The following is a 15,518-nucleotide window of genomic DNA, read 5'->3' on the forward strand; positions in this document are numbered from 1 at the left end:
AACACGGCTACCACACTCCTCTATTTAAGAAAAAGGAAACCTGCCTTCCACTCGCTGCAGTAAAAGGGAGCCTCGATGTGCATCAAAAATACTTGATGCAGCTTTGTAAAAGGACCCCCTTAGTGTTTTTTTTGGAGGGCTCTCATTTTCCACCACAAGTGTACCAGTTAGAGTGGGACTGGGTCACCTTCTGTACAATGCACTGTACTGCCCACTAGCCTGCTCCTGGAACTTGCTTGATCCTCTAATACGAATGGCCATCATATCTGAAGCTGTCCTAGAGCCTGGTATGCACTGTCACATCTTAGGGGGCTGGGAGGGGGTCAGTGACTATTGGGGCAGTAAGGAGGGGTTATGTCTTAATCCCTCAAGTGGTCATTTGGTTATTTAGGGCACCTTTTGGTCATGTGGAGGGGCATAATCGAAAGGGGCGCCCAGGTTTTCCTGAGGATGTCCTCGCAGGACGTTCCAGCGAAGGGGCGGGGAAACCAGTATTATCGAAACAAGATGGGCGTCCATCTTTCACTTCGATAATACGGTCAGGGACGCCCAAATCAAGAAATTTAGGTCAACCTTAGAGATGGTTGTCCTTAAAGATGGTCGTCCCCGATTTTCGGCCATAATTGAAACCGAGGACATCCATCTCAGAAACGACCAAATCCAAGCCATTTGGTTGTGGGAGGAGCCAGCATTCAGAGTGCACTGGTCCCCCTGACATGCCAAGACACCAACCGGGCACCCTAGGGGGCACTGCAGTGGACTTCAGAAATTGCTCCCAGGTGCATAGCTCCTTTACCTTGGATGCTGAGCCCCCCCAAAACACACTACCCACAACTGTACAACACTACCGTAGCCCTAAGGGGTGAAGGGGGGCACCTACATGTGGGTACAGTGGGTTTCTGGTGGGTTTTGAAGGGCTCACATTTACCACCACGAGTGTAACAGGTGGGGGATGGTGGGCTTGGGTCCGCCTGCCTGAAGTGCACTGCACCCACTAAAACTGCTCCAGGGACCTGCATACTGCTGTCAGGGAGCTGGGTATGAAATTTGAGGCTGGCAAAAAATATTTTTAAAGTTTTTTTTTAGGGTGGGAGGGGGTTAGTGACAACTGGCGGAATAAGGGGAGGTCATCCCCAATTCCCTCCGGTGGTCATCTGGTCAGTTCGGGCACCTTTTTGAGGCTTGGTCGTAATACAAATATGGACCAAGTCGCCCAAGTGCTCATCCGGGACGCCCTTCTTTTTTCCATTATTGGTCGAGGACGCCCATATGTTAGGCACACCCCACTCCCGCCTTCGCTACACTTCCGACACGCCCCCATGAACTTTGGTCGTCCCCACGACGAAAGCAGTTGAGGACGCCCAAAATCGGCTTTCGATTATGCCGATTTGGGCGACCCTGGGAGAAGGACGCCCATCTCCCGATTTGTGTCGAAAGATGGGCACCCTTCTCTTTCGAAAATAAGCCTTAGTCATGACTGAAACAGGTGTAGCCCAAAACGTCTTCATTTTGGCCCTAGACATTTTCATTTTGTTCCATTATTGCAGAAAAACGTCTTATCTTTTGGTGACGCCCATGTCCCGCCCAAAACACAGCCCCTTGAAATTTGGAAACACTATGGAGCAAAACATCTAAAATCGAGGTGTCGAAAATCGCAACTTGGACATTTTTTAGAGAAAAACGTCCTCCCACCTTATAAGTTTTTTGGACATTTTTTTTTATTTTGAAAACGAGTCCCATAGTGTCATTTTCTTAGGTCTTTACTGTATGAGGCTATTGCCCAATTAATTCTTTCCCTTTGTAAATAAGGACAATTTTATATGAACGTTGACTTCTTATTGAGAATGAACCCAGAAATTAAACCATGCTTACCAGGAGGATGATGCAAGTGAAAGCTGAAAAGTTTAAATTAGTTACAGTGAGCGTGCAAAACTGAAACAAATAACATTTTTCTCTTTTGCAAAAATATTTATCCAAACACTAAAACAGAGCTTTATTATTATCCCATTCTTGCAATATAACCGTAGGTTGAACTGAATAGAAAAAGAATTAAAGCTGGATTTTGTTTATTGGAAGTGAAGTGAAGCCTATCTGGTGTGAATAAAATCCACACAGTCCAGAAGTGCAGGTGGTGTCCACCTGGTTATATGGAAAATATTACAGTTCAGTTAGGTTCCTCGCCACAGTAGCTGTAATAAAATACATTGATCCAAACGAAATCATTAAATATATTTCAAAGCAGTCTTGCATAGCAAGTCTGATAGAGCTGGAGCAGATTTATGTCAAGGACATAACATTTTCTAACATTCAAAAATGTGTCAGAACATTAGCCTGAGATAACACAGCCCCCTGTTCGTGCTGCAGGAACATTTCCTGGGAAAAATGTACCGAGGATTCAATGCTTAGGTTTCCTCGGCTTTCTTGTTGGCATTGTGTCCCAGCAGGTTGAATAGCTTAAGACAGGCCGATATCCTTTTCTTCTGAATTTGAAGCCTTGTAAACTCCGGAGTTCTGGAAAATTCTGGGGTAAGAGGAAGATCTTTAAGCAGCTGTTCGACCAGCTGTGCTTGCTCAGTCACCATTCTAGCCAATCGATGGAGTTTTGCTTGATCAGGAAAACCTGAGTCCATTGAAGTGATGAGTTCATTCAGGTGTTTAGTAAGCAGTCTGACATAGGTTAATTTTTCTGCCCAAAAGTTCACTTCTCCCTTATCAAACAGGTACTCAACTTCTACCTAGGGAAGGCAGAACAAAGATATTGAATTAAAACAAGAAAAAACCTTTGATGCCAACACTCCTGACAACAGAGAGCTTCACAGAATACAAGGCAAAAAATGCTACGGCTTTGTTACTGCAAATCAAGGCAGGCATTGAGTTTAGGGCTGGTGTCCACAACACCAAAATCATACACAGGGCTGGGGAAACTATTAATGAAAGAATAGAAGAAAGCCCTGCAGGAATACACAGTTATAATTTATCTTAAATTGCTGTTCTTACTTCTTTTTTTGCTCCAGTATTTAAAAACTATTTTCACTTGATAAATCTATAGGGTCTTTCAATTAAGCGTTAGTAAAAAGGCCCCTTAAGATTGTGAGCCCTCTGGCTCCCCCGCAAGCAGAGAGCTCTGGGGATGGGGATGTACCCATCGATCTATACTAACTTCTATTATTGGGACACTCTTTTCACACATCATGAAAGTAATCTGTCTCACCTGTCGCCTGTAGCCTACAATCCCCCCTTTCCCCCTGGGAATACACAAGGTGTGTTCACTAGATGGTACACGGAAGGTATAAAAAAACGACAGATATGCTTATCTTCAGATCTCTCATTTCCTCCGTGGGAAATGCATTCGTTCGGTAGTAACACGGGAGGACTCATTCCTGGAGGACTTATGCGAGGACTCCAAGACCACGAGAGGTTTGATAACCTGTCTTTATAAACACATTTGCACACAATCTACAGCATATACTCTTCATAGAAGGAATTGGAAGCGTCAGCTGGATTTGGAGTTAAAGGGGGATGAGTGGGAGGCTTTGGAAAGGGCCTCGGCGAGGGTGTCTCTTTATATGCCCTTTAGAGAAAATGCTGTTGAAGTATTATTTCGATGGTATTTAACACCTGCTCGCCTTCGATGCATTTACCCAGCTCAATCGGGTGTGCATTGGAGGGGATGTGGTGAAATTGGCACAATGGGTCATATATACAAACATTTATATATAGGAAACCTATGGATGGATGCAGCTGCCTCCACAATTCCATTTTCCACCCTCCACATAAAAAAATCCCGTTATACACAGCTAAGCCACACGATACAATCTGCTCTGACCCAAGAGACAGAGATAAACACCTCAAAATCCTGACTGACTCCTTTAAACAAAAAGACTAACCCCAAAATAAACTCCTCCAAGAACAACCTAAAGATACTGAAGAGACTCCAAACTGCCCAAAACACGGCAGCCAGACTTGTTTTTGGCAAATCGAAATTCGAAAATGCATCACCTCTTCGAGCGAAGCTCCACTAGCTCCCCATCAAAGAAAGAATAAATTTCAAGATCAACACAATGACCCACAAGATCATACACAGAGAATCCCCCGGCTACATGAGTGATTTGATCGACCTCCCTGCCAGAAACAGATCTATTTCTTCACGAACTTATCTCAACCTACACCTTCCCAATTGTAGAGGAATTAAATACAAGACCTACTACGCATCCAGTTTCTCCTTTTTGGGCAGCCAGCTATGGAATGCTCTACCCAGACCAATCCGATTAATTAACGACTACTTGCCCTTTAGAAAAATTCTGAAAGCTCATCTCTTTAAGCAAGCTTATCCTAATGCCCCAACCTAATCTCACCAACCTCCACTCCCAATTCTATTCTGATTTAGATAACGAACCCATCATTGGTTTTACTTACCCCACCTCCCCATTCCCCCTCTACTCATCCCATCCTTCTCTTCGCAATCTCCCCTTTATTTTATCCCTCCTTACCCCATTTCTCCCAAATTTATACTATCCTATCCTGTCTTCCCTCTCTTATACTACTCATACATTATCAAGATCAACTTATCATATACTATCAAGCTCAACTTACAATGTTTTGAAATTTCTATTATATGACTTTGTATTTCTAATTACTATGTAAGCCGCATTGAGCCTGCATTGTGTGGGAAAGCACAAGGTACAAATGTAATAAATAATAAAAATAATAAATAAATAAATAAATAAATAAAATATTGCCTCTTCTCTTAAAATACCCAGAGAAAACCTATTGCAGTACAAGGAGAAGAGAGCCACAGACAGAATCCCCCTTGTAGTGACATATAATCCTGAGCTGGAAAAATGAGAAGAATCATAAATGATCTACAGCCACTACTCCAGGAGGATGAATTACTGAAAGAGATATGGCTAGCCTTCTGACAGCCACCTCATTTAAAGCACAAATTAAACGCTCTACCAAGATCCATCCGAACAATTAACGATTATCTACCCTTCAGAAAAATGCTGAAGGCACATCTCTTCAAGCAAGCTTACCCTAACGAGCCAACTTAACCTTATAAGCCCACATAACTCCTGTTCTGAAGATGATTATACCTTAAACCATGTCTCCCAATCTCCTTATACTCATCCCCAGTCTTCTCGTCTCCATCTTCCCTACACCATAACCCTCCCAATCTCTTTCCTTTTGCCTATTTTGCCTTGTTTACCTTTCCATGTTCAATACACATATCCTTAAAACCTTACTATTACTATGTTTATTACAGGTTGTAATATTCTCCTTCCAATACTTTATAATTCTATTGACTATGTAAGCCGCATTGAACCTGCTGTGTGTGGGAAAGCGCGGGGTACAAATGTAATAAATAAATATATGGTGGACTTGTGTTAAGATATGAGCTTTCTGGGAAGCAGTCCATTGCAGATTGCAGACATGGTTGTGGTTATCCCTTCCTTGAGCACCGGTTTACTTTCTATTCCCCAAGAAGATTCCGGGATTAACATCTCCTCAAGCCACTTTGGTAAGGTACGCAATGAGTGCGGCTCGAGTGACAGTTGCTGCGCACTGGAAGCAGAAATCAGTGGCTTAACATATTGTGGTATATTTCTGAAATGGAGCGCTTGCTAGCAGAGCTTCGGCACTACCAACGGACCTGAAAACAACCAACGAAACATCGAACTTCCGTAAATCTCTGAAGACGTATCTCTTCAACAAGGCCTACAAAGAGAACCCTTAGCTTAACTTTACCACTCTGCCAAACTACCTAGCTCAGAAAGTCATCTTTCTATAACTATCTGCTTAGATCTCTCTTCCTATCTATAAGCTTTTTGCACTACCAATTGTATTTGACATCCTGGAATGGTGACGTCATAACAGGTCTCTGTAAGCCACATTGAGCCTGCAAATAGGTGGGATAATGTGGGATACAAATGCAATAAAATAAATAAGTAAATATAAATGGGAAACCACATGGGAACCATAGGTGCCCGGTATAAGAGGCTTGGAGAGGCTAAGCCTCCCCCCTGCTGCAGCAGAATGGATCAGCTGTGGAGTCCAGCTGCTATGAGGGGATTAAATTGTTGATTTACCTCCATCCTCACAGCAGGAGCTGCAGTGAAAGCCCTCTAGCAGTTGTAGAAATTGGTTTATGGTTTGTTTACCTTACTGCTGGGAAAGCAGGGGGGGGGGTTTGGCTGGAGGTGTCCTGTGTTGCCAGGGAGATATTTAACGAGGATGACTTCCTGACCTGCACTGATGACAGATAGCAGCAGAATCGGATACTGGGCCAGCATGATCAGAAAAAGTCACCAGACAACAAAGGTAGAAAAGATCATTTTATTTTCATTATAGTGTTTGGAATATGTCCACTTTGAGAATCAGGTGCCCAACATTAAAAGTTTATATTTATTTACTTATTTATGGCATTTTATCCCACATTACACATGAATTAGGGTGTTTTGTGGCTCTACATGAGAATTGTGATGATCTGATCCCTTGTTTCATATTGTTGACGGTCTGCATTTTCCGTATGGGTGGTATATTGGTGTATTAGGTTCTGCCCAGTGTAATATTTATGGTACAGTAAGGTTCTGAGTGTGTTTTTGCACAAAGTTGTGCATAGTGTTTTGCAGTTCAGCGATTGTGGTTAGAATATGCTTTGAGCAACCACTTTATTCTTTGACATATGATACATATCTAATATCTAAATTTAATAAAAGGTATTAATTGTGACTTTTATTTTTATTTATTTACTTTTTCTGCGTGTTATCAGACAATTATGGATTTAAGCTCCACCCCCTGGCCCCACCCCTAACCCCGCCCCCTTTAGCCTCCCCAAACAGTTGGGAACCTATGATTTCTTATTGCTCAGTTTGATTGTCACAGGGCATGGGTTTGAAAACTTGTTAACTTACCTGTTTGGATGACAGAGTGGGGTTCGGGGAGGGGTTATCCACTCACTATAAAAGTTTTTGGGGAATAGAAAACAAAAAAACTTTGAAGTTTGGTTCAGCAACATTGCGCTTGTTTGGAACTAGGGAAAGGTATTCTTCTTTGTATTTTTTTTTCTTGTCAATTTGTAATGGCTGTGTAAAGATCAGATAGTGATGTAGGTGACATGCTGCATGTTTTTCCACTTGTTCGAACTGTTAATAAAGACTTCTGGGAAATTAAAAAAAAAAAAAAAAAAAAAGATTGTGAGCCCTCCAGGGACAGGGAAAAACCCAGTGTACCTGAATGTAGGAACAGGGGTGATATGATACAGACGTTCAAATACTTGAAAGGTATTAATCCGCAAACTAATCTTTTCCGGAGATGGGAAGGCGGTAGAACGAGAGGACATGAAATGAGATTGAAGGGGGGCAGACTCAGGAAAGATTTCTTCACGGAGAGGTTGGTGGATGCTTGGAATGCCCTCCCGCGGGAGGTGGTGGAGATGAAAACGGTAACAGAATTCAAACATGCGTGGGATGTGCATAAAGGAATCCTGTGCAGTAGGAATGGATCCTCAGAAGCTCAGCCGAAATTGGGTGGTGGAGCAGGTGGGGGAAGAGAGGTTGGTGGTTGGGAGGCGAGGATAGTGGAGGGCAGACTTATACGGTCTGTGCCAGAGCCGGTGATGGGAGGCGGGACTGGTGGTTGGGAGGCGGGAAATACTGCTGGGCAGACTTGTACGGTCTGTGCCCTGAAAAAGGCAGGTACAAATCAAGGTAAGGTATACACATATGAGTTTATCTTGTTGGGCAGACTGGATGGACCATGCAGGTCTTTTTCTGCCGTCATCTACTATGTTACTATGTAACTCACCTATCTAAATAAATAAAATAAAAATTTTAAGAAATTTCAACATCTGCATTTATTCCAGCTTCAAATCGCACATGATCCATCAGTTAACTGCTCATTTAGTCCTCTGTTTTGGAAGAGTGATTGAGAGGGGAAGTGTGCTTAACAAACCCCAACTGAACTTTGAAGCTTGGTTTCTTATTTGGCCCCACATGGCCATTCAGTTTTGCAAAAATCCAGCCTTTACACATGTAGGTAGCAAAAGCTGCAGCTTACGCCTACAAAACCTAAGTAATGTTGCTCCTTTTTGAATTTTTTTGAAACGGCTGCCATACTGGTGCTCACTTCCATTTCCTGCTTGGACATGGTTTCTTCAACCCTGTTCACCTCCGGTGCTACCCGTCTCTCTTTTTCTCTTTCCTATTGTAGATGCTACAAAATACATCTTTTTCTTTCATGGTCTTGCAGAAGATCAGAAATATGTTAACATATCAGGCTTTTAAATCAGTAGTTCAAAGTTTAATTTTAGGGCAAATTTATTATTGTAATATTTACAGGAGCCAGCTCGCGCATCCCCAGTATTGAACAAACACCTTGACTGTGTCCAGGGAGAGGTCATTTCCATCGGGTTTGGCCCCCCGAATAATTTTGAAAGATTGGCTCCTATGGTAACATTATTTACTTAGGGGTCCTTTTATGAAGTTGTAGCAAAAGGGGGCCTGCGCTGGCATCAGCATCTGCTTTTGGCATGTGCCGAGGCCCCCTTTTACCGCAGCGGGTAAAAGGCGCGGTTCTTTTTATAAAAGAAACGGACGCCTGGCAAGTGAAGCACTTGCTGCGTGGCCAATTCAGGTGGGAGCACTTAAAAGCCACCAACTGAGGTGGCGGTAAGGGCTCCCACGTTACCCCGGCAGGAACCAGGCAGGATTACCGCCGGGTACACACCAGCACTACAAAAATGGCACGCGTTGTGGGTGGAAAATACCACCGGGCTGCTGCAGTAGCCCAGCGGTACTTTCCTTTTAGCGAGCAGTAAGCCCATTTGTAAAAGGGCCCTTTAGGTTGCCCTAAATTTGATCTTAAGAGATTGCAGACAATACAAACTGTTACTGCTCGATTAATATTTTTAGGACACATTAGTGTGCAGGACTCACCTTTACTAATAAATCTACACTGTCTACCAGTGGAGGACTGTACTGAGTTTCTCTGTGTGATGATCTATAATATTTTATATGGTAATGCTCCATCCTATACAGTGGTGGAAATAAGTATTTGATCCCTTGCTGATTTTGTAAGTTTGCCCACTGACAAAGACATGAGCAGCCCATAATTGAAGGGTAGGTTATTGGTAACAGTGAGAGATAGCACATCACAAATTAAATCCGGAAAATCACATTGTGGAAAGTATATGAATTTATTTGCATTCTGCAGAGGGAAATAAGTATTTGATCCCCCACCAACCAGTAAGAGATCTGGCCCCTACAGACCAGGTAGATGCTCCAAATCAACTCGTTACCTGCATGACAGACAGCTGTCGGCAATGGTCACCTGTATGAAAGACACCTGTCCACAGACTCAGTGAATCAGTCAGACTCTAACCTCTACAAAATGGCCAAGAGCAAGGAGCTGTCTAAGGATGTCAGGGACAAGATCATACACCTGCACAAGGCTGGAATGGGCTACAAAACCATCAGTAAGACGCTGGGCGAGAAGGAGACAACTGTTGGTGCCATAGTAAGAAAATGGAAGAAGTACAAAATGACTGTCAATCGACAAAGATCTGGGGCTCCACGCAAAATCTCACCTCGTGGGGTATCCTTGATCATGAGGAAGGTTAGAAATCAGCCTACAACTACAAGGGGGGAACTTGTCAATGATCTCAAGGCAGCTGGGACCACTGTCACCACGAAAACCATTGGTAACACATTACGACATAACGGATTGCAATCCTGCAGTGCCCGCAAGGTCCCCCTGCTCCGGAAGGCACATGTGACGGCCCGTCTGAAGTTTGCCAGTGAACACCTGGATGATGCCGAGAGTGATTGGGAGAAGGTGCTGTGGTCAGATGAGACAAAAATTGAGCTCTTTGGCATGAACTCAACTCGCCGTGTTTGGAGGAAGAGAAATGCTGCCTATGACCCAAAGAACACCGTCCCCACTGTCAAGCATGGAGGTGGAAATGTTATGTTTTGGGGGTGTTTCTCTGCTAAGGGCACAGGACTACTTCACCGCATCAATGGGAGAATGGATGGGGCCATGTACCGTACAATTCTGAGTGACAACCTCCTTCCCTCCGCCAGGGCCTTAAAAATGGGTCGTGGCTGGGTCTTCCAGCACGACAATGACCCAAAACATACAGCCAAGGCAACAAAGGAGTGGCTCAGGAAGAAGCACATTAGGGTCATGGAGTGGCCTAGCCAGTCACCAGACCTTAATCCCATTGAAAACTTATGGAGGGAGCTGAAGCTGCGAGTTGCCAAGCGACAGCCCAGAACTCTTAATGATTTAGAGATGATCTGCAAAGAGGAGTGGACCAAAATTCCTCCTGACATGTGTGCAAACCTCATCATCAACTACAGAAGACGTCTGACCGCTGTGCTTGCCAACAAGGGTTTTGCCACCAAGTATTAGGTCTTGTTTGCCAGAGGGATTAAATACTTATTTCCCTCTGCAGAATGCAAATAAATTCATATACTTTCCACAATGTGATTTTCCGGATTTAATTTGTGATGTGCTATCTCTCACTGTTACCAATAACCTACCCTTCAATTATGGGCTGCTCATGTCTTTGTCAGTGGGCAAACTTACAAAATCAGCAAGGGATCAAATACTTATTTCCACCACTGTATGTTGGAATTAATAGGTTTTCCAAAGACTGGTAAATCTGGGGGTATCCAGAAATCCTCTAACACTACAATATCCGAAGAATGTTTGTTTAAAATCGGTATTTTCTGCTCCTTTTTTTCATTCTTAGCTGCTCAGACTTGAAATACTTTGCCAGTTCAATTAAGAATTCTAACTTGTTATTGTCAGTTTCGAAAGTTCCCAAAAACATTCCTGTTTCGGAAATTTATACTATGTTAACATGATGTATGGTATATTGTAAGTTTGCAATTCTCCAGGAACTGTCTAGATAGCTTGATGTTGTAATCCGCATAGAACTTGACGGTTATTGTGGACTATAAGAATAAACTGTAAACTCTATTTTACCAAAGGCTCCATGTGTAGCTAAGCCTTTTGTAAAACACTTTGAAAATTTTGAACGTACCGGCTTGGACACCCCTTTTCTAACCTAAAGAACCTATACAAAATTGGGCTTTTTCTGACATCACACATACGGGAAAATACCACACTGCTCTAAAACAAATTCTGTTGAAACAAATGTTTTGATATACTGAGATTACTGCATTACCATAGATCTTTACAGCAAGGAAATAAAGGGACGCACACCATTTGCTAAAAAAAAAAAATATATATATATATAGTACAGTATAGTTCATGCATGGAGGGTGTCAGCAATCCTATTATTCACACCAACTTCATCTTGTGATGTTTTATCAGAAGAAGGGTAAGCGTCTTATGTTACCTATGTCTGAACATGCCGGAATGCTAAAACAGAGGTGTTGAAATATTTGCTCTAAAAACAGGATAAAAAGTTCAGAGTATGTCAAAGGTCATTTTGTTTATCATATCAGCTGTCACCCAGTGCTTTAAAATGGTTTGTGACAGCTGTTTAAGTTTGTGCTGACTTTTCAAGACTATGTTTCATGATACTCGACAGGAAAAGGCTATTTCTTCATCACGAAAGACTGTGTCAGTCTAGTGCTGAGTAATCATTTGAAGGAACTAAATAACAGAACACTTCTGAAATACATGATGAATCCCTGCATTCATCCCGGGCACAAAAGTAAATGATTGATTAGTTGAGTTACCGATTTTGAAGTCTCTAAGTCTCTCTTCAGGTCATCTTCTCCCAGCTGCCACTCCATCAAGATTAGAACACCAGCAGCTGCTTGATCCCAGGCCTGAAGCAACTCACAAAGCAGACCAAAGGCTAAATCCATGGCCATCGGTGCATTTACCAGACAAAAGGAAAACTCTGCAGAGATAAAAGTATAGAAGGAAAACATAAATTCAACCAGCAACAAAGATCATCATATGGCTGATGTTCTAATCTGAAACAACTGGGAATCCAAATTTCCAACCTGAAATTCTATATAATGAAATATTTTGTTGCATAGCTCATACTCTAGAGATGATTTTTTTTCAGCTGTAGATTCCATTTCTTCACACACATCATCACTCCAACAATACAACAATCATTAATGATGCAGTTTTAATGCTTCATTTTATTCAACATGAAATATGATTTCCCAACTCTGTAGGGGATCAGTAATCAGTAGCACAATTTAAGCATGAAGTTTTATGTTAAACGTCTGTATTTCCAGTTATCGTTTTAATGCTTTCTCCTTAGAAGAATCCGTCATTTGAACAAACTGAGGGCAGGCTTCGCAAGGGATAAAAATAGTATGCAGTGGGAGTTATTTTGGAGTCATCCAAAAATAAAGGCATTTATATATGTGCAAATACAAAGCTGCTGTTTACCCATGGAGAGCCACATTGTGCAGAGAATTAAAGGGGGCGTGGCTTGAGTGGGTCCAAAATCTAGGTGTATATTCCCCAGTTTAATGGGGGAATACACATATGCATGTATAAGGGGCAGGTGCATAGCCCAAGATAACCCCCTCCCCTCACCCCTCAGACAACCTAGGATATTAGATTGTAAGCTCTTTGAGCAGGGACTGTCTTTCTTCTATGTTTGTGCAGCGCTGCGTATGCCTTGTAGTGCTATAGAAGTGATAAATAGTAGTAGTAGTAGTCTCTTGTAACCAGAGCTAATATTGTGATGTCATAATGCCTCAGGCCACCAATAAGAGCCAACCTCATCAGTGATGTCACAATGGCTTGATTGTCCTATACTTGGCTCACTTTTATTACATAGCTCTTTGAGCAGGGACTGTCTTTCTTCTATGTTTGTGCAGCGCTGCGTATGCCTTGTAGCGCTATAGAAATGCTAAATAGTAGTAGTAGTATCACCGGACCCCTCCCTCCAAAAGAGCACCCCTCCCTCTTGAACTCACTACCATCTGCTCTCAGTATCACCCCCACTTCCTGGACTCTGTGATCAGCATCACAGCCCTTACCAGGGGTTTCCCTGTTGGTTTGGAAGAGCAGCTGGAATGTTTCCCGGTCACTCCAATTTGGCACCCCTAGCAATAATGAAGACTACCACTGTTTTGAATCTGGGGGGGAGGTGCTGATATTGACTGCTATCAGAAGGGCTCTGGGGGGGGGGGGCACAATATTGAGTGCTTTCAGAAAGGAGTTCTGAAGGGATGGAAGTGATCCTGTGTTGTTGAGGGAGGGAAAGGATGTTCTGGGTGATTTAAGTGCCAGGCGACTACAATGTGGAATGCAGTTGGACTGGAGGAATAGACTAATGGTTAGTGCAGCAGGCTTTGATCCTGGCAACCTGGGTTCGGATTCCCACTGCAGCTCCTTGTGACCTTGGGCAAGTCACTTAACCCTCCACTGCCCCAGGTACAAAAAACATAGATTGTGAATCCTCTAAGGACAGAGAAAGTGCCTGCATATAATGTGTACAGTGCTACATACGTCTACACATTGTACAATGTGATACCCGCAAGTGAGCCTTCTCCAGAGTTGCCCCTACACTCTGGAATGCAATGCCTAAAAGGCTCCGCTTACTTCAGGAAGCACGTGCAAGCTTGACTCTTCACCTTATTTTCTAACTCCTCTTACTCTCTTACCTATCTATATGTTCCATCTTTGCTTATACCCTACACTGTCTATTAAAATGTTCTATTACGTATTGTGTCGACATTGTAAGTAGTATACTATGCCATACTTTGTATTGTTATTTGAATATTTTTACTGTTATAATTGTCTATTGCTTATATTTAAGTTATTCTTACTGTATACTGCCTTGAGTGAATTCTTTCAAAAAGGCGGTAAATAAATCCTAATAATAAATAAATAGCAGCACTATAGAAATGATTAGTAGTAGTTGGTAGTACTTACTCATGTACCCACACTCCTTTTCTAACCAAATAAAGATTTAAAATTGCTGCTGTCCATGCACATCATGCTCACATGTATTTTATAAAAGGCTCCACATTTGGCACAGCCTCTTGTAAAATACCACGGGACCTGAGGATATCCTGACCTGAATGTCTCAATCTCCCTCTAAGTAGTCTATGTAAAATGGGGCTTAATGGCTTGCAAAATCTGCACACCCTTGTGCATTTTTCACGTTCTGCTATGTGTATGATAATTCGTTTCATTGATCTACACAATATAGTCTACATTTTCAACATGAAAGAACAATTAAAGAAATATTCAAAAAGTAATTAAGAATATGTTTCCTTGTATAAGTCTTCACATTTCTTGATTCAATAATTGGTAGAAGCCTCTTCTGCAGCAATAACAGCATTTAAGATGTGCCTGAAAACTTTATACAAAGGGGATGGCGCAGTTTCCCCCAATTCTTCTTGGCAGAATAGCTAAAGCTATGTCAAGTAGGTTGGGGACTATCTGTGGACCAAAGGTTTCCTGTTCTACTATATATTTTCTATTACAGGGTTTTTTGCTTTCTGCTTAGGAACAGTGCCCAGCTAAAAAAGTGACTCTTCTCCTGTTTAGTTCCATGTCTTATCTCTATTTGGGAAGCAGGTGGTTGGGAGGCGAGGATAGTGCTGGGCAGACTTATACGGTCTGTGCCAGAGCTGGAGGCGGGACTGGTGGTTGGGAGGCGGGGATAGTGCTGGGCAGACTTGTACAGTCTGTGCCAGAGCCGGTGGTTGGGAGGCGGGGCTGGTGGTTGGGAGGCGAGGATAGTGCTGGGCAGACTTATACGGTCTGTGCCAGAGCCGGTGGTTGGGAGGCGGGGATAGTGCTGGGCAGATTTATACGGTCTGTGCCAGAGCCAGTGGTTGGGAGGCGGGGCTAGTGGTTGGAAGGCGGGGATAGTGCTGGGCAGACTTATAAGGTCTGTGCCCTGAAGAGCACAGGTACAAATCAAAGTAGGGTATACACAAAAAGTAGCAAATATGAGTTATCTTGTTGGGCAGACTGGATGGACCGTGCAGGTCTTTTTCTGCCATCATCTACTATGTTACTATTTTGTACAATCTAGCTTTCCCTCAATTTTCATAAGCCTCTCTCTACTGCAAAGCATCTCCGCCATCAGCATGCTTCACTATTGGGATGGTGTTAGTTGGGTGATGTGTTCTGTTTTTATTATGCCACACATATCGCTTAGCATAGGGACTAAAAATGTCCACTTTGATCTCATTAGACCACAAAACTTTCTTCCACATGGATACAGTATCTCTTACGCGTTTTTTTTCTAAATGCTATGTAGCACACATGGCTTTCAGCTACCCTCCCAGATATTAATCTTAAATGTTGAATGGTCAACATTTTCCTCAGTCTCAGCCTGAGAGCCCCGTATTTCTTCTAAAGTAATCATGGACTCAAAGTGGCCTTTCCTTGGCAGTTTCTTTAACCCATTGCTATTGACCGTTGGGATGGCAGAGTCTTGGTAGTACCAAACTGTTTCCACTTTACAATGATGGGTCTAATAGTGCTCAAGGGACATTCGAACACACTAAAATGTTCTTCTACCCTTACCCCAATCTGTACCTTTAAATATCTAT

At 42.7% G+C, this 15,518-nt stretch overlaps 1 protein-coding gene across 1 annotated transcript in view; it reads right to left on the reverse strand.

Moving 5' to 3' along the window:
• Positions 1–1,953: 1,953 nt before the first annotated feature.
• THADA (THADA armadillo repeat containing) overlaps positions 1,954–15,518 on the reverse strand; it is a 649,870-nt gene continuing 636,305 nt past the window's right edge. Inside the window, 2 exon segments of the mRNA XM_030195792.1 lie at positions 1,954–2,735; positions 11,712–11,878. Of these exon segments, the coding sequence (XP_030051652.1) occupies positions 2,403–2,735; positions 11,712–11,878 (500 nt within the window). The 3' untranslated portion in view covers positions 1,954–2,402.

Source organism: Microcaecilia unicolor, chromosome 3, assembly GCF_901765095.1.
Source record: "Microcaecilia unicolor chromosome 3, aMicUni1.1, whole genome shotgun sequence".
NCBI lineage: Eukaryota > Metazoa > Chordata > Amphibia > Gymnophiona > Siphonopidae > Microcaecilia > Microcaecilia unicolor.